At 42.8% G+C, this 23919-nt stretch overlaps 1 protein-coding gene across 1 annotated transcript in view; it reads left to right on the top strand.

Annotated features, from left to right (window-relative positions):
• Nucleotides 1-22672, top strand: part of GRID2 (glutamate receptor, ionotropic, delta 2) — a gene marked incomplete at its 5' end in the record, with an annotated part of 135075 nt that extends 112403 nt beyond the window's left edge. The window contains 2 exons of the mRNA XM_008936944.1: nucleotides 17813-18053; nucleotides 22167-22672. Of these exons, the coding sequence (XP_008935192.1) occupies nucleotides 17813-18053; nucleotides 22167-22589 (664 nt within the window). The remainder of the gene's footprint in view (nucleotides 1-17812; nucleotides 18054-22166) is intronic.
• Between the last annotated feature and the right edge of the window lie 1247 nt (nucleotides 22673-23919).

Below are 23919 nucleotides of genomic sequence, written 5' to 3'. Positions count from 1 at the left end.
CCCAGGCTGGACTCAGCCACAGACAGCAACTGGGCACAGGAGCTGGATTCTGGGACTCAGTTCAGGAGCACGGGGCTCAGGATCAAAGGCAGGATGGATGAAGTCCTCCTCGGGTGCCAGCCACTGCAGAAGCAGTGGAAGTGAGGAAGAAGAAGGCAGAAGGGGCAATGGAAGGGCTTGACCCTCCTGCTCCTTCAGCTTTACTGGCTATGAGGGCTGTGGGATGGAGCACCCCATTGCTGAATCCTGGGGTCAGTTACCCTGCCCGCTCCTCCCCACAGGTGTGGGGTGCTCTCTGCCCCCCTCCGTGTGGTATCCAAGCTTAGCAGTGGCCTTGGTCTGCACACCAACCCCTGGCAGTAACTCTAAACATGAAGTCTGATCACTGCTAAAATCAAACAGTTTGTGAAAGTGCTGCTAACTTCAGACAAGACAGTTAATTAGAAGAGCTTTAGCTAAAAAGTTAAAATTAGCTAAAAAGATAAAATTATTGAACAGAACCAGCTCCATTCTACCCCAAACCAGGACAGTGACATAGCTATGGCTGCATCACTTACATCTCTGCACAGCATGGGTACTGTATGTTGGAGGAAAATCTGACACTGTAAATACAGCTTCATATGGCTGCTCTTCCCTCCTGCCCCTTGTAATGAAAAGGGAGCTGGGGAGTCATCTTGTATTTTTCTGTCAAGGTCAGTAATGACCTGGAGCTCATGTTGTACAAGCACTACTGCGACAGGGACCTCTCTCAGTGCCTCTCAAAAGCTTCACGCATGCTCCTGTATAAACTGCCCCTCTAAACCATGCTAGCCTAATTAAGAGTTCTTTGTACCTTATCATACTCGATGGCTCCCGAGGTGAGGTGGGGGCTTCGCACCTCATTTGCTGTTTGAAGCATTTCAGCAGGGCGGGCTGGGGAGAGGAGCAGTGCTGCACAGGTTAAGAAGTGCTGTTGTAAGTAATTACAAGTGGAAAAATAGCCTTGCTGCTTGACTGCCGTGAGCAGTACTGCATGCTCCATAAAGATGATGGAATTTGCCTGCTACCCAGCTCTAACACGGCCTGGGAGTGTCTGGTGGTCTCAGCGTCCACACTGAGATCTCGTATGGTACCAAAGCAAAAAGCAGGAGTGTGAGAAATGTTCATCTCTCTTTGAACAGCATCTGCACGTGAGAAACTGTATCAATGCGTGCTCCTTTTGATCTAGTTGCACCCTTTTTGAGGTGCTGGCATCCCCCAAACCTGCTGCTACTCCCCCAAGATATTGCTGCCACATAGCGATGTACAAAATAGAGTCATGAATATAGCCATGTATAAGATGAAGTCATGTACGGGAAAAATTCAATAGGGATACAGAGATGAGCAGGGCTTGTTCTCATAGTTAGAGATGGTCTGGGTGGACCTTTACCACCATTTATAATGTGGCAAGAAAGGTAAAATTGCCCAAACCTATGGTCTTTTTTTTCAAAATCCTAAGATGTGGATGTTATTTAGCAGCTTTGGAGAATGTTGGGTGAAATTCTCAGCTTTGGGGATAATGTACTGACGTTATAAATTGTGTGTCATTATGAAAAGAAATTAACTTAATTACATTCTAAGGCCCCATGACTAACAAATTTAGTGCCGTTTTTACATGTCTCTACGGAGCACATGAGCACCTGTGTCTCCAGTGACACTTATCAGGTAACTATTTTTTATCAGCCTGTCATAAAAGCCCTCGTACATGATTTATAGAGAAAGAAGACAGGGATAATAAAAATCAGCCAGTTTGCTTTCCTTGCCTACTTACTCATGTTGTCAAAAGTCCCTCTACATCCAAATGAGGTCAATCAGCTTGATGACCCTGTCCCCTCTGCTAAACCTCTAGTTGCAGAGAGCAATGAAAGGTCAAAATCTCCTTGACAGAGGATAAGGCACTAAACGCCCATGGGGCCACGGGCCCCAATTAGGTAAAGATTTACCGTTGACTCTGCCAGCACCATGCCTCCTATGTGCACCAACCCTTCTAGCCTTGAGACATCTCCCTGCAGCAAAGAGAGTCCCTGTCATCCACCAGGATGTCCTTCCCCTGTTGTACGTGGCCTCAGTTAAATTTCTTGTCTCAACTTCAGCCACCCAATTATCTCTACCAATTTAATCACCTCCCATTGGCTGCACTGCTAACTGACAGGTATTTACAGTCTCTGCTCATGTCCCTTGTCCAGGTCTCACTTCTAAATGTATGATTGTTTGTCTCAGCCTCAGCTCCTAGCCCTTTATTCTCTAATCTTTCTTGGCTTTGCATGTGGTTGATTTTGCCTTCTTTCTAATCTGTGATCTGCAACGCAGAAGTCAAGTAATATTATGAGGTAAATGGGAGTGTATTGCATCTCCTTGTTTGCAGGCTGAAAATAAATAGCAAAGGTCTAAAGCACATGCCAAAGTTGTGAATTAGAGCACCACAAACCAGATACTTGCTTTTCCAAATGAATACATTTAAAGCAAATGAAATGCATCTTTCATTTTCCTCTCTGCTTTTTAAGTATCTTAAGAGTGACACTGTGGCAGTTCTCCCCCATAGCAAGGCAGACTGCAAGCAAAGAGCAGCTAACAAAATGCAAACCTGAAATTTTCACTGGCCTTTCTCAGTATGTACTTAGGGAAAAGGCTCTATTACAAGAGTTGGGAGTGCTGCTCCCGGAAAGATCAGCGTGTCCAAGGAGCCTGGAGGTTTCTCAATGAGTTTTCTGGACATGAGAATCCAGGCAACTGTGTGAACTTAAATCGCTACCCTGCAAGCAGAGCCCTCTTTCCCCTGACTTCAAAATCAAAGCAGGTAAACGAGGCTGAAGCATCCCAGAAGCCACTGTGATGTGGCCACTTACTCAGTAAAGTCTCTTCCTATTCCCAGGGCCATGTACAGGACTGGGAAGGCAGGTAAGAGGCAAAACAGGTTCACATCCCAAAAATTACAAAAGTGAAACATGAAAATATAGTGCATACCAGAAATTATTTTAAAATTAAATGTGAATCTCTTTTATACTGACACCGCCCCCATCAGCTGGTGAGTCTTCACGTGGGATTTGTTCTTTACTTTGTTTAAGAAAGAAACCGAGCAGTAACTCTGAACTTCATTCTCAACTTCAAAGGATTTCACCTGAAACCTGGTTAAACTCAAAACTTGAACTAAAAGTAAGTTTTAAAAATCCATAGTGTATTATGTTAAATATTCAATTTGCAAATACGTGCACAGTCTTAAGGAGCTCATCTATCAGGAAAAGAAGTAAAACCTGATTCCTTTTCTAGATATGAACAATTAACACCTGTTTTGCCAGTACCACTGCTCTAAAGTAAAATGGGTGCAAGAAGAAAGTTAGACAGCGTAAGAATCTTTTTGTCTGCAAAAGCTCTTTCTGTGCTGGGCTGCCTGGCCTGGCTTTCCCCACTGCCAGCAGTGGCATTAAACCAAAATATGCCTCCCACCCCTGTTACACTCATTTCTGCCTTGCTGTGCTAGCTTCTGTTTCCAGCAAGGGGAAAATCTCTGCTGTCCTATTCTGCAGCCGCTTACGTTTTCTTTGATCACGTTCACCTGTAATTGGAATTACACAATAAAGGCAGCCTGGGGTTACAGACTCCTTGGGCAACAAGTGTTGCTTTATTCCCACAGTGTGGGCATGGCCTTGTGCTCAGTGTTTTGCTGGTTGGGATCTCTCTGACTGCAGCACTCTGCTCATCCTAAGATTTGGGAATGGAGAGAAGGTAGGTGTTGCGAGGCAGAGGCTTTGCTCTGACTTCTGAAAAACAGTCAGTGCTGCTGCCAGCCCACCATAATCTTTCTAATCTCTTTTCCTGAGCAGGCAGTGTGGGAGAGCTTTGCCTTTTCGGATCCATGCCCTCCCTGTGCCAGAGAGGGTGATGAGTGGTTAGTGAAGGCTGTGGTCCAACAGCAATACAGCTGAAGGTGGCCCTCTCCAACAGAGAAATGCTGTGCTGGCTATTTAATTCCAGTTTTTGGAAGAGCTGCCTGGAAAACAAAAATTCTCATTCAGAGAAGGGGGAGAAAAGGGAGAAACCTAAGCTTTGGTATCTGCTTTTTCCAGAGGCTTACAGCTCTCCTTAGTGCAGGCGGGTTCCTATGTTTTCTGGCATCCTGCAGTAGCTTCCTAAACTGGACATTTACTTGCAGGGGCAGAACTCTCTTATCACCATCTCTGGCATCACTTTTCTTCTCTACCTGATAATCCACATTATAAGGAGATCTGACTTCCAGCCCTTGCTCTGAATGGGGCAAACAGAGTAGGAGCCCAATTCACCTATATTCTGTGTGTATATCTTTCGGAGAAATTTGGCCAGAATGTCCAGTTTGACCTCAGGTCAACCAAAAAGGGAGGATTATCATTGAAATCAGAATTAGAAACTAGTCTAAAAATTAAAAAAAAAAAAAAAAAGTCATTGAAATCTGCTCAGCCCTAAATATCCATATAGCATTCTCCCTGGAAAGCTCCTTCTAGCATCACTGTCTATCACTGTCTCCACAATCCATCACAGTCATTACCTAATATTCCTGTAGTCTTTTTTTTCTTCTTTTTAAACCAATTCTCAGAGGTTATGTACCTCTTTATTTAAAAAAGTATTTACAGAACTCTGGCAGATCCACTTTCTCCCCTCCATGCTGGGTAGAAATATATTCAAGGGAAACTTTAGCCATGTGCTGGGTGATTAGCAAAATCCTAATTAAGACTATTCGATATAGTTGGTCAAAGTAATATGAATCTTAGAGTAACATGAGTGCACTAAAAAAAAACCACAAAGCAAAGCCTGCTCCTACTTTTTGCCAAGCATGAGAGGAGAGAGCCTGAGATTGCCTTAAGTTTTTAGCTATTCACCCTCAGCTGCAGGCAGTGTCCAGGAGATGTGAGAAATTGTAGTTCAGGACAGCATGTTATGCAAGGTGTGAATGGTGCAGAGCTTCAAGGTGCCAAGTGGTGCTGTAGTGGGATGGGAAATGTTACGGCTTTGCTGGGAATGGACGAAGGGACTGAGATTCATCTCTGCATCAACCCCTTTATGTCCCTGGCCATTGGTGCTGCTCTAATCCCTCCAGAGCTGGAGGGATGCTGCAGCGCTCCCTGGCTACTGTGAGGACCTTGTCCCTTCTAGCTCCCCTGCAGCCCTCGCCTTGGGGGTTCCCCTCCAGGCCAAGTCTTCCTGGAACTCAGCCCTGCTGGTAACCCTGGGGAGTGCCCATGCTTGGGAAGTCACCACCACCAGGAAGAATGAGGCTGTGCTGCAGCACAAGCCTTCAAAATCTGTCATTGATGTAGAGGCTGAGCAATAGAGTCAGCCAACTGCTTGCTCTTGGGAAGTCATGGCTAATACACTTTCACATCTTTGGCCTTTTTCCCCTGCCATGTAGCCTGCCAGCCTGCTCTCTTCCCTCGCCTTCTCTTTTTTTCCCTCCTTGTCTTAGGAAAACAAACTCTCTGCAACAGGGAACAGAGACAATAGGTTCAGCCACTGCTTCTACCACTCACCTGAGTTTTCATCTTGCCCTGCCTGCTTCATGGTCTCTGCCTCAGCTTTCTGCTCTGTAAAAGTAGAGTGATAATGCTTGCTGTTAATAAAAATACTTTTAAGATTAGGTAGTTTTAGCAAATTAACATAGCACGTTCCTGAAATTTGTCTGAAGTTATGACAACTTGCTTATAGAAATTCTCCTGTGGGAGAAAAGAGACAAATATTTTGAAAGGCTTACAAGTTAATGTGAAGATAAATGCCAGGATCTTATTTTTCAGACTGTTCTGTTTTACTTTTTCTCTCTTCCCTACCTGGGGGCTGCATTACAGCTCTGCTTCCAGCAGTGGCAGGCAGCTGCTGGTTGCAGGGGGAGAGCTCCTGTGGCATTATTTATGGCAGCTCTCAGTGAGAGGACAGTGATTTATTGCCCATCATCTTCTGCAGCTGTGAATTTGCAGCATGGTGATGGGGCCATTCAGTGGAATCCTAATTTTCAGTCTGACACAGAGGTAGAGAAAGGTGAACTGGCTAGGTAAAACCAAGAATATGTTAATATCTTCATTTGCCCTCCCACAAATAAACTTCTGCTTTCTGGAATTTGGAAATTAGAGCTGGGAATATACCACCATTCATGCTCCCATCTCTCCCACCAGACAGCTTTCAAGAGAAGTCAGAATAGTCTTGGTTGGCCTCTAAACTTGGGAGACTTGGATTTTTTTTTTATACGGCTCCCTTTCTTTTATGCATCTCCTCCAAACGCTGCTTTTGACTGCAGTGGATCTTGCTGGGGAAACTCTCTGATGGGACCTGTTTGTCACCAGACCTCCCCATGCTCTGACCTGAGTGACATGCAGTGCAGTAGCCATCATCTGGCTCATGGATCTGCCTCTGCCAGCAGAAAGAAGGAACTTGCTTCTCTTTGATAGCACAGAGAAGCTGCAGAATTTGACCTCATGCCCTTGAGCTTGAAAAAGATATGTACAGATCGTCTGAACAGACTCACAAGCTTATCCAAATTGAATCTCAGTGCCAAGTCGCTTGGGTTTGACCTATGCTACAAAATTGTTAAATTCCCTTTTGAAGCCACTGGCATTCTGCAGGGGGGCATTGATAGAATAGCACCTGGGAGAGACTTGTGTTTTATTTCTGGGGTTATTTCTTTCAACCACAGTTTATCTGGCATGAAGCAGAGGAAAATGATGGGATCTGTTTTGTAATGTTAGGAGGCAAACCCTGGCATTGCTTTTTGTCAGTCGTAGTGAACCATGCCAGTTTGCTGTGGCATGGTGTCATGAGAGCACGGGCAGCCAAGCCCAGCAGCCCCTGCAGGAAGCTGTTCTGTGGGCTGTGCCTACTGGAGAAAGGAGAGGGAGAAGGAAAGGTTCACTTAGTGCTCCCAAGGTTCCTCCTGTGAGATTTGGCTGGTAGAAATTGCATAACTGCAAGTGAGATTAATCATTGTATAAAAGAAGTGACAGTAGGTACTATAATGGAGGGTGAGTGTGCCCATTATCTGGTCTGGCTGACTATGAAAGATTTTTGCTTCGAGGCATCTTCTGTAACTGCAGATTTGGTTGGTCAAGCTGTAAAACACTTTTAGGATACAAATAATTTGTGCTGTCATTGCTATGCAAGCTTATGTTTTGTGTCTCCTATTCCTCTGAGCTGAATAGAATGTCATCTTCAGGTCAGTTATCAACAGATCGCCCAGGGATGACACGCAGACTCACACCTCTAAAAACACAGAAAACCCCCAAACACTGAGAAACAATTAGAGGCTCTAAGACTGAAAACAACTATATGCTGAAATTGTGCTGCTTGCTTGTAAGCATACAGTGGAAGAAAATGACTTGGTTTAACAACATGGAGTTTCATAATCGAGATACACAGTGAAAGAAGGCAGAATTCCTCATGAGAATCACAAAGTTTTGTCACAATGTCAAATGATTTTAAATCATTCTGGAGTTAAAAAAAATGAGATATCAGAAATATAGGCCATAAGAGGAGTATGTTCTTGTGGGTAGCAAGAACTTAGTCTACTCCTACTCTGATTTTCTCTTCTTACTCCATGGAAAATCTCTGTTCTGTCCTGGATGGATTAGTTGCAGAGACAAGCAGTTAATTCCTCCTGCTTCTGTCTGGGCTGAAATTTCTGACAGAAGACTTGGTGGCTTTGCTGTCTGTATATTTTGCTTAAAAAACATGTTTTGTACAGGAGAGACATCCCTCAAGTTTGTGTGAATGCTGTGGGGCTAAATTTGAGGGGAGGAAAGGTATGAGGTGAAATGCAAAGCCTCGGATCCTCATGGTGGGTCTGGATTGTGCTGTCTTGTTCCAAAGCACAAAAACCCAGAGGCAAAAAAAAACCCAATGTTATTTGTGTGAATTCAACCCTTGCTTATTGCAACACAGGAAGTACCAGAGGACTTGATGAAGCAAAGTATGGGAGACGAGTACAGCTGAGCTAGCTGGCTGCAGCTCTTGAAAAACTGCAGTATTACCAGGGAGACACATTTATTAACAGAATAAACACTCCGTCCTCCTGCAGATGATTTGGACTGAAAGGCACTGGTTCTTATCAAGGCAAATCTCCATAATACGGAATTCTCACAGAGTGTGATCCAGTGAGTAAACACCGTCTTGCTTAAAACCCTGATTCCTATCATGCAGAGTAGACTGCAGCCCCTCAGGACACACACTACGTTGGAAGGTGGGCAATAAGCCATAATTTATTGGCTTTTATAACCTTCAGTAGCTAGCAGGGTTCCTGCGCCAGGCTTCTTCACCTCTCTGTATCGCTGTTAGTCCTGCAAGGGCACCGAAAGATGCTCTGTCTTCAAAATCTGCCAGAAGCTGGCAGAAGACCTGTGTGCAGCCCGGCACACTGATGCATTACTGAAGGTAGTCACAAAGTCTGGTGAAGAAGAGTGACTTGAGCAGTTCCTAACTTATCTCTCCATACGCGAGAGCAGCAGGGTTATGAAAGGCAAGCACAGCACACGGCAGCGGTGAGGGCTGCGCACAGACCGGGCAGCACAGCAGCTGGGCACCTTCTGTGCCTGCAGAGCTGTGCTGCTCTTTCAGCATTACCTTCTGCACCTCAGAGAAGGTAAAAGATCTGAAGGCTTGTCAAGGTAGAGAATTTTACGATCTCATGTGTCTTTCAGGAAGGCTTACCTCATGCACCTTGGAAAGGTAGAGCAGCCAAGGTGCCCTAGGCAATATTTCCAGGGGCACCCCTCTCAGGCAGATCTGTTTGTAACTTGTGTCAGAAGTGTGGTTTGACGTGTTTAGCCTGAACAGCAGGAGCAACATTTCTTAAACTTCAAGATTTAGTGTAAGATATCTTTTAAGTTTTTTTTAAAGGATGGTCAAATTCACTCTTGAGTGCCTGCTATAAACTTAGCAGGGTCTCTCATAACTTCGTAGGCAATTCCTTAGGGTTCCCAGATAGCCACTGTGTACTTGAAGAGTATTCATTAGTATGATTTGGGAAAAGCTTTAAAGAAAGAATGTGTTTTGAGGATGTCTCTAGAAATGTTTCTTCTATGAAATGCTTTTCCTTGGGAGAACAAATCAAAGTAATGAATCAAATTTTGAAGCACTAATACATCATGTGGGATACCTTAAATGTTTTTACTTTGTGTCCAAAGGGTTGTTTGGAGAGAGCTTTCCTCAGTATAACATTAATCTGTAAGGTTGGTTAGTGCAGTGTTCATGTTCAGAAGTACTGGTTTAAAATACCAGGTGGGAATGGATCTGGGATGCTTTCACTACCATAATCGGGTATCTAGGCGATAAAAGCCTTTGGGATTTTTAAACGTCAAATTTCAGACACAAAGCATATTACTGTGATTTGATCTTCAGACTCTATTTTTCTGTCTAATTTCTCCATTCTACAAACAGCTCGGTTCACCTTGGAGATAGCTTGATTTAGATATCATCATTTGGATTATAAAGAACCCAAACCAATAGTTTAAAGCTATTTTTGAAGGCTTTTGTTTTTAAGAGTTTTTAAAAAGCACTGGACAAGCAGTTTAAAAAAACTGAGAGAAGCATCAGCTATGCATTTCGTCATCTTTGTGTATAGAAATTGCAAATAAATATCAAATATGCAAGTGCCACCTAGGTCACTTACTTTGACACTGAGCTGTTCTAGATGTCACTTCACAGGCCTCAATGTGACTGATGTGTCTCCTGTTTCTCAAAATGGGAATGCAGGTAGTTTGCGTACGAATGAGGCTTTGCACTGCTTGAAGCCTGACTCCAAGCGAAGATGATCATTTCCAAATTCTTACACTAGAACTAAAGATCTTTGCCTGTACCAGATAACTCAAATATCACAGTGTGCTTAAGGATGATGCTGACATTTTCAAAGACCACCCAGAGTGTTCCCCTTCTGACTGCAGATATGCTCTGGGTCTCTGTGGGACTTGCTGTCTTTTCCTTTTCAGCTCTCTTGTGTCTTTTTGGCTTGCTTTGGTTTTTTTTGGTGCTGGCTGTTATCAAATCATTGGAGCCTAACTATGATATTAGCAAAGACTATATTGTCATAGTAGTAAGTGCTTGACTTTTAAAGGTAGCATAAACATACACAATATATAAAAACTAAAGTTCACTAGTCACCGCAGTTCTGAAGATTAATCATGTTAGTAATTTAATTTCTCATGTAATTGCTTCTTAGCTGAAGATGAGGCTTGCATATTCACTCAGTGCTAGGTCAGGTTCAGTGAACTCTTCATTTATTTGTCCTTCTCATAGAACATCAGCAGATGGTCTAAACAGATTAGTTAAAGTTATTCCTTATGATCTAGTTTAAAAAAAAAAATAATCCCTTTTTCTTAATAGACAAACATTTTAATATTTCATTTTGGTGTTTTCTTAAAAAAAAAGTTTTGCTGTTTATCAGTTTATGCTAAAAAAAAGATAATTAACTAGCTTAAATTAGTATTTAATGCAAATAAGTGTCTGTTTGCCCTCTCACTCTTGGGGGAAAAAAAATAATAAAAAATAATAATAAAACCCTAAAGTACTTTTTTCATTTGTTTGCTTTCTCCTGCTAAGCAGGAGAGCAATTCTTTTCTTGTGGCTTGTTGACCAGAGGGTTTCTCAGGCAGAGGGCAGCTGATACGTGATGCAGGAGGAAACAGTCAGGTGAGATTTAGAGGAGAATATGTCTAAGAAGTATGTGGTGACTGAAAGGGCACTTTCCAAGCTTTCCATTTTTGGCTAATCCAGGTATCCTGTACCACTGCAGAAAGTGCTGCTTTTGTCACAGCCTAACCAGAAGGGGCGGGTTCCCAAGTGTGCTCTATGTTGCTCTCTACTCTGTGAGTTAATGGCAAACTCCTACTGACTCTGGACATTGAGGTTTCTGGATTATTACATATTCCAGATTTCCTACATTATTGTGGGGGACAGTTTGAAGAAAGTAATTTTAGGAGGGAACGCTACCTCCATTCCACAGCAATCACGTGCAACATCACAGCTGATCTTCAGCTGTTGGAGATGATGGTGGAAGCATGGCAGTTAGCAAGGCAGCCTATCCCAGTGCAAGCCAAGGAGAGGAGGTGAAGAGCTGTGCTGGTCATGGGGAGCACACCAAAGTCCACTTTGTTCTTCTGCAGACTTCATGAGCTGTCCCTGCTTTCATGTGCATGGACGTGCTTTTGGTTTGTGGTAACGAAAGCAACAGGAAAATTAGGCCCTTGGTGTCCTTGTGACCATGAAGTAGTGAATTTTTTTATAAAGCTTAGTAACTATTCAAGTAGCTTCCTAAAAGAGGACTGCAGTATGGGTAGTGTGCAGGAATCGATGTACCTTGGAAGTACTTTTCCTTTGTTATAATAAGGTTAGCAGCATACTGTGACTCACTGTAATGAATTAATTTGGTGTTTGCCATAACAGCACTGAGCTTAATGAACTCTTGATATTTATGTGACTGTCTGTAGATGTTTTCTTGTCATTTGGGATTTATAAATAGGTGCTAATGCTTTTATCACAGCTTTTTCCTGAGCAGGAAAATCTGCATGGTGAAAGGTCAGTTGAACTCACCTCAACTTTGTTTATATTAAAAGTAAGCAGAAGATCTTGAATAACTTGATTTTTGTCTTTTTCTGAGTTTTGGCAATGTTAGCGTTCAGCAAAACTATGCAGCTTCAATAAAACTGTTGCAGAGTTGTCCTTATAAAATTTCACCACAGCTGTATAATAAATATAGTTAATATCTCATTTAGCATTACAGCAGATGCCATTTTGTTTAAGTTCAGCCTTCTGTATTTAACTGTCCAATGAAGTGAACAAATTTAAGTAAAAAGAAGTTAAAAAATTTGAATAAAGCAAAACTCATGTATGGGGTCTGAGTCATGAGTGCTGCATCTTCTGAAGCTAATGGTTCATTGCTGAGCAAAACAGAAGGTCAGCTGCTTTCTTTCCTTTAATATTGTTTGATATGCAAATCCTTAATGCTGAACAGCAGGTCTGGTTTACTGCTGCTGCTGCTTCTGTCATATCTAGAAGGTGAGATGCTTATCCTTGTTTCTGGGCACTGAGTTTCTAATGACAGCAGTGTGGTGCCGGGCACTGCTGAAGGACAGATTGGAAGGAGACCACTTGCTTACCTTCATGGGGCATGAGTTAGCTGGTTTAAATCTGCTTGGAGTCCCTGCCAGAAAAGAGGCTTTGCAGCTGCACCCAAGGAGGACACTTTTGCTGGGTTAAGTGGTGGGAATGGGTGAAGAAGGAGCACAGTTTCATCTAATCTGGCAGTGCAAGCTGCATTTGGCTGGCATGAAAAATTTCCCCTCATGAAGCCTGTGAGAGGTAGCTCATTAAAATGCTGCCCCAAAAAAACAAACAAACAACAACAAAACCCACAGAAAACAACGGTCTCTTCAAACCCAGCACTTTTGTTTACAGTTATCAAGACCTGTAGTTGAAGGAAGGACTGGAATAGCCATGATCTCTCTGCCTCCTGGTGCTTTGCTTGTCATGCAGGCTCTCCCAGCATTGCCCCAGACCGCTCGGGAGCGGGCACTGGCACTGCTCCCCTCCTCCTTTCACCTCAGGACAGCTATCTCTGCCCTGCATATTCCTGCACCTCCTTCACCTCTGGGCTGTATTTTTCAGTGATCTGGTGCCCCTTTTAATTCTAGCCTTAAGTCTAGGGATGGCTAATTGGGCAGTGCAGCTGGCACTGGGCAAGCAGCCATTTTTGGATGAGCAACTCCCACTAGCTCTCTAAACACCTCCAAGTTTTATTTCTGACCATTCCTTATCTCTTTATTCTGTATGTTTGGGCAAGACAAAATTGCACAGGAATATTCTCCTCCTGCAGGTGAATACAGGTACATCCTTCACTCTCCTCAGCAGCTTCCTAACAGTCCATGGCTATAATACAGAATCACAGAGTGCTTTGGGTTGGGACCATTAAAGGTCATCTTGTCCAACCCCACTGCAGTGAGTAGGGACATCTTTAATTTGATCAGGTTGCTCACAGCCCTGCCCAACCTGACTTTGAATGTTTCCAGGGATAGGGCATCTACTGCCTTTCTAGGCAACCTGTGCCAGTGTTTCTCCACCCTGGTTGGAAAAAAAAAAAATATTCCTTATATCTAGTCTAAATCTACTCTCTTTTAGTTTAAAACCATTACTCCTTGTCCTGTTGCAATAAGCCCTGCTAAAAAGACTGTCTCCATATTTCTTATAAGCCCCCTTTAAGTATTGATAGGCCACAGTAAGGTCTCCCCAGAGCCTTTTCCAGGCTGAATGACACCAGCTCTAAGCCCTTCCTCATAAGAGAGGTGTTCCAGCCCTCTGATCTTTTTGTGGCCTTCTGGACTCTCTCCAACAGGTCTGTGTCATTCTTGTGCTGAGGACTCCAGAGCTGGACACGGTACTTCAGGGAGGATTGCACTAGAGTGAAGCAGAGGGGTAAAATCACCTCCCTCAACCTGCAGGCCACACTTCTTTTGATGCAATCCAGGATACATGTAGCCTTCTGGGCTGTGAGCACGCATTGTTGGCTCATGTTCAGCTTTTCATCCACCAGTACCCCCAAGTCGTCTACAGGGCTGCTCTCTATCCTTTCATCCTCCAGCTTGTACTGATACTGAGGATTGCCCCTACCCAGGTGCAGGACCTTGCACTAGGCCTTGCTGAACCTCATGAGGTTCACATAGATTTTTTTTTTTATAGATGAAATTTTTAATTTTTTTAATTTGATAGCATACTGGTGTCATGCCTGAGACATAAGGGCCAGGGGCAGGCCTTAAGGGCCAGGCTAGGTGTGTGTTTTGGAAGAGGGTCCAGGGTGATGCCTCCCTTGCAGCCTGAAACTAAGGGGGTCTGTGCTTTGTATCACTTACTTGATATATTGTTTCATTACTGTCATTTTTATTAGTGTTGTTTATTGCTCCTTTTGTGTTGTATTCAGTTTTCCTTATCTCAGCCCACAGGATTTTGTAGTTTTCTCCCTTTTCTCCTTCTCGTTTAGGGGGTGAAGGGGGTGACTGAGCAGACACATGGTGCCCAGGCTCCTGGCTGAGTCTGAACCACAACAACAGCTTTACATCATTGCCTTGAAAAAAAGTTACTGTAACAGTTTGCCTGCTAAAGACAAATATTTTAAGATGACAGTCTATCCATAAACAAGTTTTAAAGGTCACATTTTTCAGACAGATTAGATTATTTCAAAATACATAGGCTTCTTTTGTAAGCTTTTTAAGACTCTGGTATTTCAAAAGAGCAGGAACTCACGCACTCCACTTACTCCACCACTCTTACTACTATCTTACAAGTTGCAATACATAATTGCAATACAGCAGGCTCAAAGGAGACAAGACTGACGAGGAAAAGTTCAGTTGTACAAATCTGGGACCTGTGGGAAGAGGCACTCGCTGGAATTACAGCATTTAGCACCTCATTATCGGTCAGAGCATTTAGTTAATGCATTATTATTTCAGTCATTTATTAAATTTGAAAATCAAATATCAAACTGATTGTAGTGTCTGCCACCCAACAGGTATCTGATTAGAGTGTGCGAGGGCACCCACCAGGAACCGCAGCAGAAGCACGGTGTATTTTTATGGACAGAGTGCCACCGTGTGGGGAGCTCCTGCAGCATCCCAGTACGGCAGTGCCTGCGTGCTGGGCGGGCTTGCAGGAAACTCCCCTTCCTCCTGTGGTTTTTCATTGGAATTTTAATAAAAATACGATTTTTCGTTTCTGAAAATGTGCCACAAAAGTAGGAGGTTGCATAACTAGGGACAGGTAGGTAGTGTTAAGTCTTCTTAGTAAGTTAGCTATTGATTCCTCAAACAGTTGTGTTCAGAAACACAGTTTAGTAAGTCCAATAGAAGTGGGATCTCCCTTTTTTGCTGTATGAATTTAATATAGTTAGATATTCATACTCTTTTCATTTCTTTTGATATGTATTTTATCTCTCAACATCTGTTTTCAGCTGCAGTTTTACAAGGCTTCATTAAAAGCTTTCAATTTCTCAAGCTTTTCCATTTAATGATACAATTACTATCCCTGGTTTCTGCTTCTTTTTTATGTTTTCCTTTAAATAAGTGAACTTATATGTTACATCCATAAAGAAAATTGCCAATAATTAGCAGTACAATTAGGAATAAATCTCTGTTAAGGAACAAGCTAAAGTTCAGTGTCTTTATGCAAATGCCTATTGTTGAAAAGATGTCTTGTGTAATCAGGAATTACACTGACAAGTGAAGAATCATTTAATTAATGAGAATAGAGCAATCACTTGGATGGTTCATTCTATTATTGACTGAATAAAAGAAGGAAAATAGCCCTGTTCAGGGATTAGAGCTGCTGCTGGAAGAAATAAGCCCCACAATGCGGTTCTGTTACTGCCTTGTGGAGATAGCACAGTAATTCCTAAATATAAAACCACATGTGCCAAAAGTTTGGATTGGGCATCGAAAACTAATCATCTATTACTCCACACGAACTTACAAAGAAAGGTCCTGTTTATAACGACTATCTGCTGCTCCTGCTAGCCTGACAGACTGGAATGTTTGGGCCAAAATATGTAAATCCTAATGCAGGATGCCTGGGCAACGAGACGCAGGATGAGGACGAGTTCTGTCTGCAGGCACTGTATGCTGTGATGGAGAGGAGCGTACGGACTGCGTGTGCAGTCGTGGAGGAAGGAGACCGGTGGGAAAGGGCTTATGGAGGCCTCCAGCTCAGCCCTTTGCTCACAGCAGGTCCAGTTAGGTCAGGTTGCTCTGGGCCTTACCCAGTGGGCCTTTGAGTATCACCAAGGACGGTGATACTGCAAATTCTCTGTTCCAGCCTGAGCTCTCCTATTTTCCTTTTATCTAGTGAGGATTATGTTCCGGTTTGTCCCAGTTTCATCTCTTCCTGTCTAGCATCAGCTTCTCTACGTGCTCCCAATAGGCAGTAGGTAGCAATGACAGCATAGGTAGCAAATCCTATGTATGGTCCTCATGTCTCCAAAGCTCCTCTGAACATGAATATTTTGTTGCTTCTATTCTGTTCTTGCAACAGAATGGAGAGTTTTCCTGTCTGTGCCTTAGATCTGCCTCCTGAGGAAGCTTTGGGATGACTCTTCCTTAAGCTGACATTTGGTTTGGGACAGTTCAAAACATAGGCCAGGCAACTCTGTCCTTGCTCACCATTCTCCACGGTTGGACCTTCAGTAATGTAGCAGGCATTGGACAGAACTTGTCCCACTTCTTACCAACACAAAGCTATGTGAACACGGTGATTCTGCCATCTCCAAAGGCACATGTATCACCTGCAGTCTGTTCCTCGCAGGCACCGTTCCCTTCAGGGAACAGCACAGAGGTGGACAAGTAATTCTCTTCTGAACAGATCAGGATTTTGGGTGTGGGTGGGAAGCAGAAACTCACTCCAGAGCTGTGCTGGTATTCAAGCCACTGATGGCTGTGTGAAAGCCACCATTCCTGGCAGGACCACAGCATAAGCGTATGGTCACTGGCATGGGCCATAGAAAATTTAGTGGCTTCATTAACGTGCCTGCCTGTTTGAGTGGCATTAAAGACCGGATGATCTCTGCATGGAGCATTCTCTCTGTACTTCCAAGGTGCACTCAAACTCCCTTTCATCATACTGTATGTTTCTGAGGTTGAAGCAGACCGCTGCGCTGAGCTCTTGTGGTAGCCCCGAGTCCCTGGGACAGCTCTGCTTCCCTCTTTGGCACAGGACAGCCTCCGGGAGCAGCAGCCCCGACCCCTGCGGGTTTGGGTGTGCTTGGGGTTTTTCCATGCTGTGTCAGATGATTGCACAAGTAATTGTTTGCTTCCAACACTCAAATGGAAAACAAATTTATTATAGGAAGGAAAACATTCCCTCTGTTTTATGCTTTTTGAGTGTGATTGTTGAATTTTTTATTTTGGGTAACCAGATGCACCCAGCTGCTACTCTAGTCACTTCTGGATGGTTTTGATAAAAAAAAAAAAAAGCACTCTCTTCAGGAATAAATCAAATAAATGTGAAAATCTTCTCCCCAGCAAAATTCTTGTTTCTCAAAAACTGTTCATCCCACAGGAAGCCTAGATAAATAAGTTGGCCTTGCAAGCTGCCCACTGAATCTTTGGTGGTGGGATGGTTACGTAGGTGCCAGGATGAGTGAATTCCACAGCAAAGAACTTTCCTGTGGAATTCACTCACCAGCACGTTGCACGATCCTATTGAGCAAGATCAGTTTAGGTCATCGCTGACTGCAAGGAAGATGGTTCTGCTCTCTCTCTAAAGCAGCAGGTAGGTAATTTGATAAAGATCTGTTTACAAAAAGGTAACGTGTATCCTGTGTTACAACTGATTGGTTTTTTGGGTTTGGGTGTTTTGGGTTGGGTTGGGTTTTTTTATTTGTTTGTTTGGTTATTTTTTGATTGATGTGTCTCTTCCCCAGCAATTAAGATGGAAAACAGATATTGTCAAATATCAAACACATTACAAAAGTCAGTTGATGCAGTCTGTAGTGAAAGCCAGTTAAGAAAATACAGTATATTAAGTAAAGAATTTTCCTTAGGGGGTCCTAAAAGATGGAAAGAGAGATTTGTGTGTGTTTTCCTCTACCTGGAGTGGAGCAGATATCCATATGCTCAGTCTTACAGGCAACCCCATATTCAAGCTTTCTTTTGTGGCTAAATTTGTCTGCCCAGATGCGTCAGCTGCTTGGCTTTCTCTTGGCTTTTTGAGATACATGAAAAGGTTACAAGTAGTCATTTTACATCCTTGTCTCTCAGGTGTCACCTCTGCTGCCTCACTGTAATCCCTGACTCTGTGCTTTTTCCTCAAGGATTTTGGAGCTGCAGCAGAACGGCGACATGGACATATTGAAGCATAAGTGGTGGCCGAAGAATGGTCAATGTGATCTTTATTCATCTGTGGATACCAAGCAGAAAGGAGGTGCCCTGGACATAAAAAGTTTTGCAGGTGTTTTCTGCATCCTCGCTGCTGGGATTGTCCTATCCTGTTTCATTGCAATGTTGGAAACGTGGTGGAATAAAAGGAAAGGCTCCCGGGTTCCATCAAAAGAGGTATTAGACCCTCCATTTCTCCTGAGGAATTTTAATGCACCCTAAAGATTGCTGCCTTGACTTTGTAACATTAGAGAGGATGGGGAATTGAATTCAAAGAAATTTCCTTAGCTTCCTGATTTTTTTAAGGTAAATGTTAGTCCTCAAAATCTCTTTAGCTATTCTTTCTAGAAAAGCTTGAATTAAAAAAAAAAAAAAAGTGTACTGGTGATGTATAAATATGCAGCTATTCTGAGTAAAACACAGCTGTTACTTGTAGAATAGTACATTATTAATACATCAGTATTTCGTTAATTATTCTCATTGGTGAGAGCTAATTCTCACCAGTAAGTTCAAAGGTTTCTCAGCTTCTTCTTGAAAATTATATCCCCTAAGCTCAGTGGCTGAGTCTTTCAGAATAGATTTGCAAAGTTTAGCCCTTTAATCAGCAGTTAGCTTCTTAAATAAGCTTGTCCCCATTTTCTGAAGTGTTAACCTCTTGAGACTTCCATGAACTTCAGTTCTCATTATTTAATCTGAAGTCCAGGGAAGCAAGAGGACATTAGATTTTCAGATTCAGGCCAGACTTATTTCTGAAATATACTTCAGACTTATTTCTTAAAATATTGGATGGAGACCACGGGGAGATAGGTTCTTTTACACCAGAAATGAGTTTGCTTCTACACCTGCATGTGTAATGCTTTTCTTCCCGTGGCAATCTACCTGTCCCTTTACCAGCCATCTGAGCTTTATGCGGTCTTCCATCAAATTTCCTCCCTTCATAATTAAGTCTGCATCCCCACAAAATACTAAAAAAAAAAAAAAGGAGGGAAAAAGTTGTTAACATGTACTTGGCAGCAATGGCCAAAGCTGAGCCTAAATATGAGCTTGAATGTAGCACTATCAATTACAGCTTTTCTGTCTGTGTAGCTTAGACACATCTGTGTAGTTTGTGGGGTATTGCTGTTAATTTGTGTGCAGTGGTTTCACCTTCTCTGCAGTTTTTCCATTGTCTTTATTCCTGCTAACCTAATGCTGTGTAATCAGGCAGGTTTAATTACACTACCTAATTAGACAGCATTGGCACTGATGCTAGAATACGTTTAAACTTTTCTTGCCTGTTTTAATTCCCAAGCTTTTTTTTTTGTTCATCATCTGGACTGGACCATTATCGAAAGAAAGAAAAAGAACCTTTAGTCTTTAAATTGGGTTTCTCAGGAATGGAAACCATATAGTTCCAACTGCTAAATTGGAGAAAAGAAGATAAACAAAAAACAACTGAAATTTACTAGTTTCTTGTTTACCCAAACTTTCAGAACTTCGTATTTACCTGGTGCAAAACATAAAAATAAATAACAAAGAAAAAAAAAATAACCTGGATGTTTTACATAACTATAACATATCCTAATTTAATTTTCAAACAGAGACATTCAAGTGTATACTTTCCACAAATGGTATAATTTGGCCTCCTTGGTCTTTGTTCCCAATCATTAGCCTAGAATTTATAATTTCATCTCAAAACTAAATTGAAAAGCTTGGCTCAAAACTGAGTTTAACGTGGATGTGTGTGCTGAATGTCCCCACTATCCTGGATGTGGGGGTCATTCAGCAAAGAAATACATCTTAACTAACTTTCTTAAAATTCATTTTAGCTTCCATGAAATCCATTGGCTCTTCCAGGCCACTAGTCCAGAGTCGGGGGTCAGATTGGGCCAGTTTGTGGTCAGCAGGCCAACCCTTTTTCCTGGTGGCTGCCATCTTGTGCTCCAGAATGCAAGCATTTATACTGAAACAAATTGTCTTATGGTTGTGAAGATAACATTTCGGTCGCGTACCAGAAGTAACCCATTCGGTGATGTCTGCCTGAGTCTGCAGACAGCCTTAAGCGGTAGCTCTGAGAGAAGTATGAACCGCCCCAGTAATCTCAATGGGATGTTGACTCTGAAGCCTGATGATAATTTAAATGTGAAAACTGCTGAATATGTCACTACTGATCACACAAGAGCGAAGAGGAAAGATCATATTGTGGAGATATGCACAATCTTACTGTGAGTGGGTCTCATTTCGGTGTATCGATTGGGTGGAGATCGGGTTGTGGGCTGAGCATGGGAGAATATCACGGCTTACGTATTTTCACTGGTCTGACCCTAGCCCCAAATGCATCTCTGTAAGAGAAGAGGAAGACTTTGAGTAACTTACAGAGGCTCAGAAGAAACCGAATTCCAATTGTTTCCCAATTGGCATTTTACATGATGAAGTGTTTATTTGTTTTTCAAAATTAAAAAGAACCAGAGAAACAACAACCACCAAAAACGAACAAACAAACAAACAAAAGACCTAGGAAAAATATTTAGGACTGTCCCTCAGAGACACGGTTATGACTTGCACGTGCTAACGGAGCCTCTGTATATTTCTTTAACTTCTGATGTGGCCCCAGTTCTCCTGCATCTGTATGCAGCTCCAAAGTTTTCAGGAGAGGGTGTTTGGTGAATGCGTTTGGCTTTGGTGTCACCTGGTGTGGTTGTCATGGGCATCCATGTCTATGTCCACGTGTGAATAAACTATAGACGGAAAGCTAAGTCCAAGAAATGAGCAACTGCATTTTTTCCCTCCCCTGGTGAGCTCAAACCAAAGCTTCTGTGGTCAGTGATCATTCAGTCCCTGAGAGGTGCCCGTTGCCTCCTTCCCTGCCCCTCTTACCCCCAGTTTGTCTCCCTCTCCCTGACCTCGGAGGGGACTTTGCCTCTCAGCCTCCTTCCAGTCGAGCTCTGTGTTCGGCGTGGTACCAGTGCAAATATTTGGTGATCTGTTTGCTGAGCAGATGAACTCCTGCAGTTTGTTCTAGGTGTGGACTTTTTCAGAGTGCTTGACTTCAGTCCTAGACAAAGGAGGGATCTCAAGCCCATTTGGTATACTAGGAGTTTTGCCATTGATTCAGGGAGCTCTGGATCAAGCCAGTCATTGAATTGCAGTAATCAAGGCTGGAAGACATCAATGCACATCTATCAGCTGCCTAATTATCCTCTGTGAGGTCCTAGAGTGTGAGATATTTCTAGTGGCCTGGAAGAGCCAGTAGATTTCACAGAGATTAAGGTAAATTTTAAGGTTAGTTGAAATTGATTTTTTGTTCTAAATGAGCTGTGCTACCTAGACTGAGGGAATACCCCTGTGCGTGTATACTTAATGCTGCTTTGAATTAAGCTTTGCAGTCCAGTAGAAATTGTATTGTACTTGTATGTACAATACAAGTGATTTGTTGTGTTACCCAGGACTTTCTCCTCTGTACTTCCATACATTTAAATTCTCAATTATAACAAACAGACCTGTTTAAGTGAATTCTCTGAGAGGAGAGCTTTAAGAAAGAAAAGGTACAGAGGTAAGAGGAGAGAAGGTATAACAAATACCCCAGGTTGCCTTCCCTTCTTACCCACAAGAGCATAATTCCTTCAGAGTGGATGGAATTGCTTCTTTGTAGGTAAGGGAAGAACTAATCCCTCTGTTGGCATCATAATTTAAAAATGTCTGGTGTACTGCTTTCTGTGTGATGTCAGCAAGTCACCAGGGCTTGTTTTTTTGGTCTGGAAGTTCAGCTTTTCTACACCACAATTTATATTATGAAGGCAAAAAGCCACCCGAAATGGTTTTAGCCCTTCCTTAAGCCCTCCTGAGAAGATGAATGCTGACAAAGCCAGCAACCTGATCCCATAGAGCCTCCCATGTTGACATCCAAATTTAGTCCTTATTGCAGAGCTGAAGGACTGGCACCACCCCAGGCATTTGAGGTTATGCGTTGCTCTCACAGCAGGAAGCTTGCTGCTGTTCAGCTGCTGCTAGCTGCACACACCTAGCTCTGAGCCTGGCTTTTCCCGATGGAAACCGACCACTAGCACTCGAGGTTCAGTTGTTCGGATTCGGGGTCTGAAGGTAGCTGTGGTGGAAGGACCTGCCCCGGTTTGGCTTAGCCCACCCAGCTCCAGGAGGTGGGCTGGTGACGTTCAGAGATGCCGCCAGCCAGCAGGCAGCTGTAGTTCATGGTGCGTTGTGCTTCCCCAGCGGCCCCGGTCGCGCCGTGAGGCTGCCGCCCAGCACAAACGGCGATGGTGAGCAGTGCCTCTTCTTTCTCTCCTTCCCCAGGACGACAAGGAGATCGACCTGGAGCACCTCCACAGGCGCGTGAACAGCCTCTGCACAGACGACGACAGTCCACATAAACAGTTCTCCACCTCGTCGATCGACTTGACCCCGCTGGACATTGACACTTTGCCCACGCGCCAGGCGCTGGAGCAAATCAGTGACTTCAGAAACACCCACATCACCACAACCACCTTCATACCAGAACAGATCCAGACTCTGAGCCGCACGCTGTCCGCTAAAGCCGCTTCGGGTTTCTCCTTCGGCAGCGTGCCCGAGCACCGAACTGGCCCCTTCCGGCACAGGGCACCCAACGGTGGCTTCTTCAGAAGCCCCATCAAAACAATGTCATCCATCCCTTACCAACCGACACCTACTCTGGGGCTGAATATCGGTAGTGACCCAGACCGAGGCACCTCCATCTGAGCGTCAGACCAAGTTTCTTCACTGTTTCTTTTTTAGGACTCCCTTTGCAAGGAGCAGCTGTAATATTGTGGGACTAACATGGATGTAACCTTTTTTCCTTATTTTTTTTTATTTTGTTTTGTTTTTGAGTTTTTTTTCTAAATTGTTTGGGGGTTGTTTTCTGTTTGGGTGTTTAGGGTTTTCCTTCTTTTTCTTTATTTTATTTAAGAATCAGGATTATTAGTAACAACTCTTCCTCCTCCTCCTCTTCTCTGCTTTCTCAGTCTGGTCTCTATCTCCCCTTATTCTCTTAACTACTCGAATCACTTATCCTTTGGTTGATCAGCCCATTAGGTTTTGGATACTTCAGGCTTTTCATATACTTTAAATATAGGAAACGTGCAGTGATTCATGCATAGAGAAACCCTGAGGATTACTTTACAGAAGGGCATTCGCTCCTCCTCTCTCGACAACTTTTTTTACTATAATTGCAATAACTTAAGCCCATTTCATGTATTCTGCTGCATCCAGTCAGCGCTCCACTGCTGTGTGTCCTTTTAACTGCGGACCAAAGGCAAACCCTGCAGTTTAAAAAAATGGAAAAATTTTAAAAAAAGGCAAAAAGAAAAGAAAAAAAAAAAAAAAAAAAAAGGCAAGCAAAACAAATGATGGTAAATGACCATTCAGGCCCCATAAATGTGAGAATGCAATTTTGTAGGATTACAAAAAGCCATTACTATGCCAGTAAAGACTACAGTTAAATCTACTTTTGCACTGCAACAGTGCATATGACCTTTATGTGATTGTACAGTGTTAAAAGTTTTTCTTATGTACAGTAAACTGTATCATATGGCAGAAGCCTCTGTTGTGTTAAATAAATTAGTATCTCATACATATATATATACATATATACATACAGGTATGTATATATATATACATGTATATATAGCTATAAAATGGCAGCCGTTGCTATTGCAATTCATTTAATAAAGCTTTAGTAAAAATGTGTTGTATACAGGAAAGATGTACAGTGCAGGGGGTCTTTTCATTTAGAAAAGACAGGTTGCTTTAATGTTATTCTGACTTGCATCGTTTGCCAACAGAGCATATTTTATACTTTTTTATTAGAACATCCAGGGCAATTTAACGTTTGTACCTAGATGTAACTCCTTTGGTTAGGTTTTGCATTGGCTACTGAGCATTCTATAAGGCTAACCTTGATACCTTTACTTTTAATTAATTAGACAAATGGAACTTTCTCTCTTAGGCATACCACATTCAAGAACAACTAATATAGCTCTAGAGAAGTTTAAACATAGATCAAAGGTTGATAAATTATTTTCCAAATCAG

Source organism: Merops nubicus, unplaced genomic scaffold, assembly GCF_000691845.1.
Source record: "Merops nubicus isolate BGI_N331 unplaced genomic scaffold, ASM69184v1 scaffold5163, whole genome shotgun sequence".
NCBI lineage: Eukaryota > Metazoa > Chordata > Aves > Coraciiformes > Meropidae > Merops > Merops nubicus.
The sequence above is the reverse complement of the archived record's forward strand: the minus strand, read 5'-3'. Positions and strand labels throughout refer to the sequence as shown.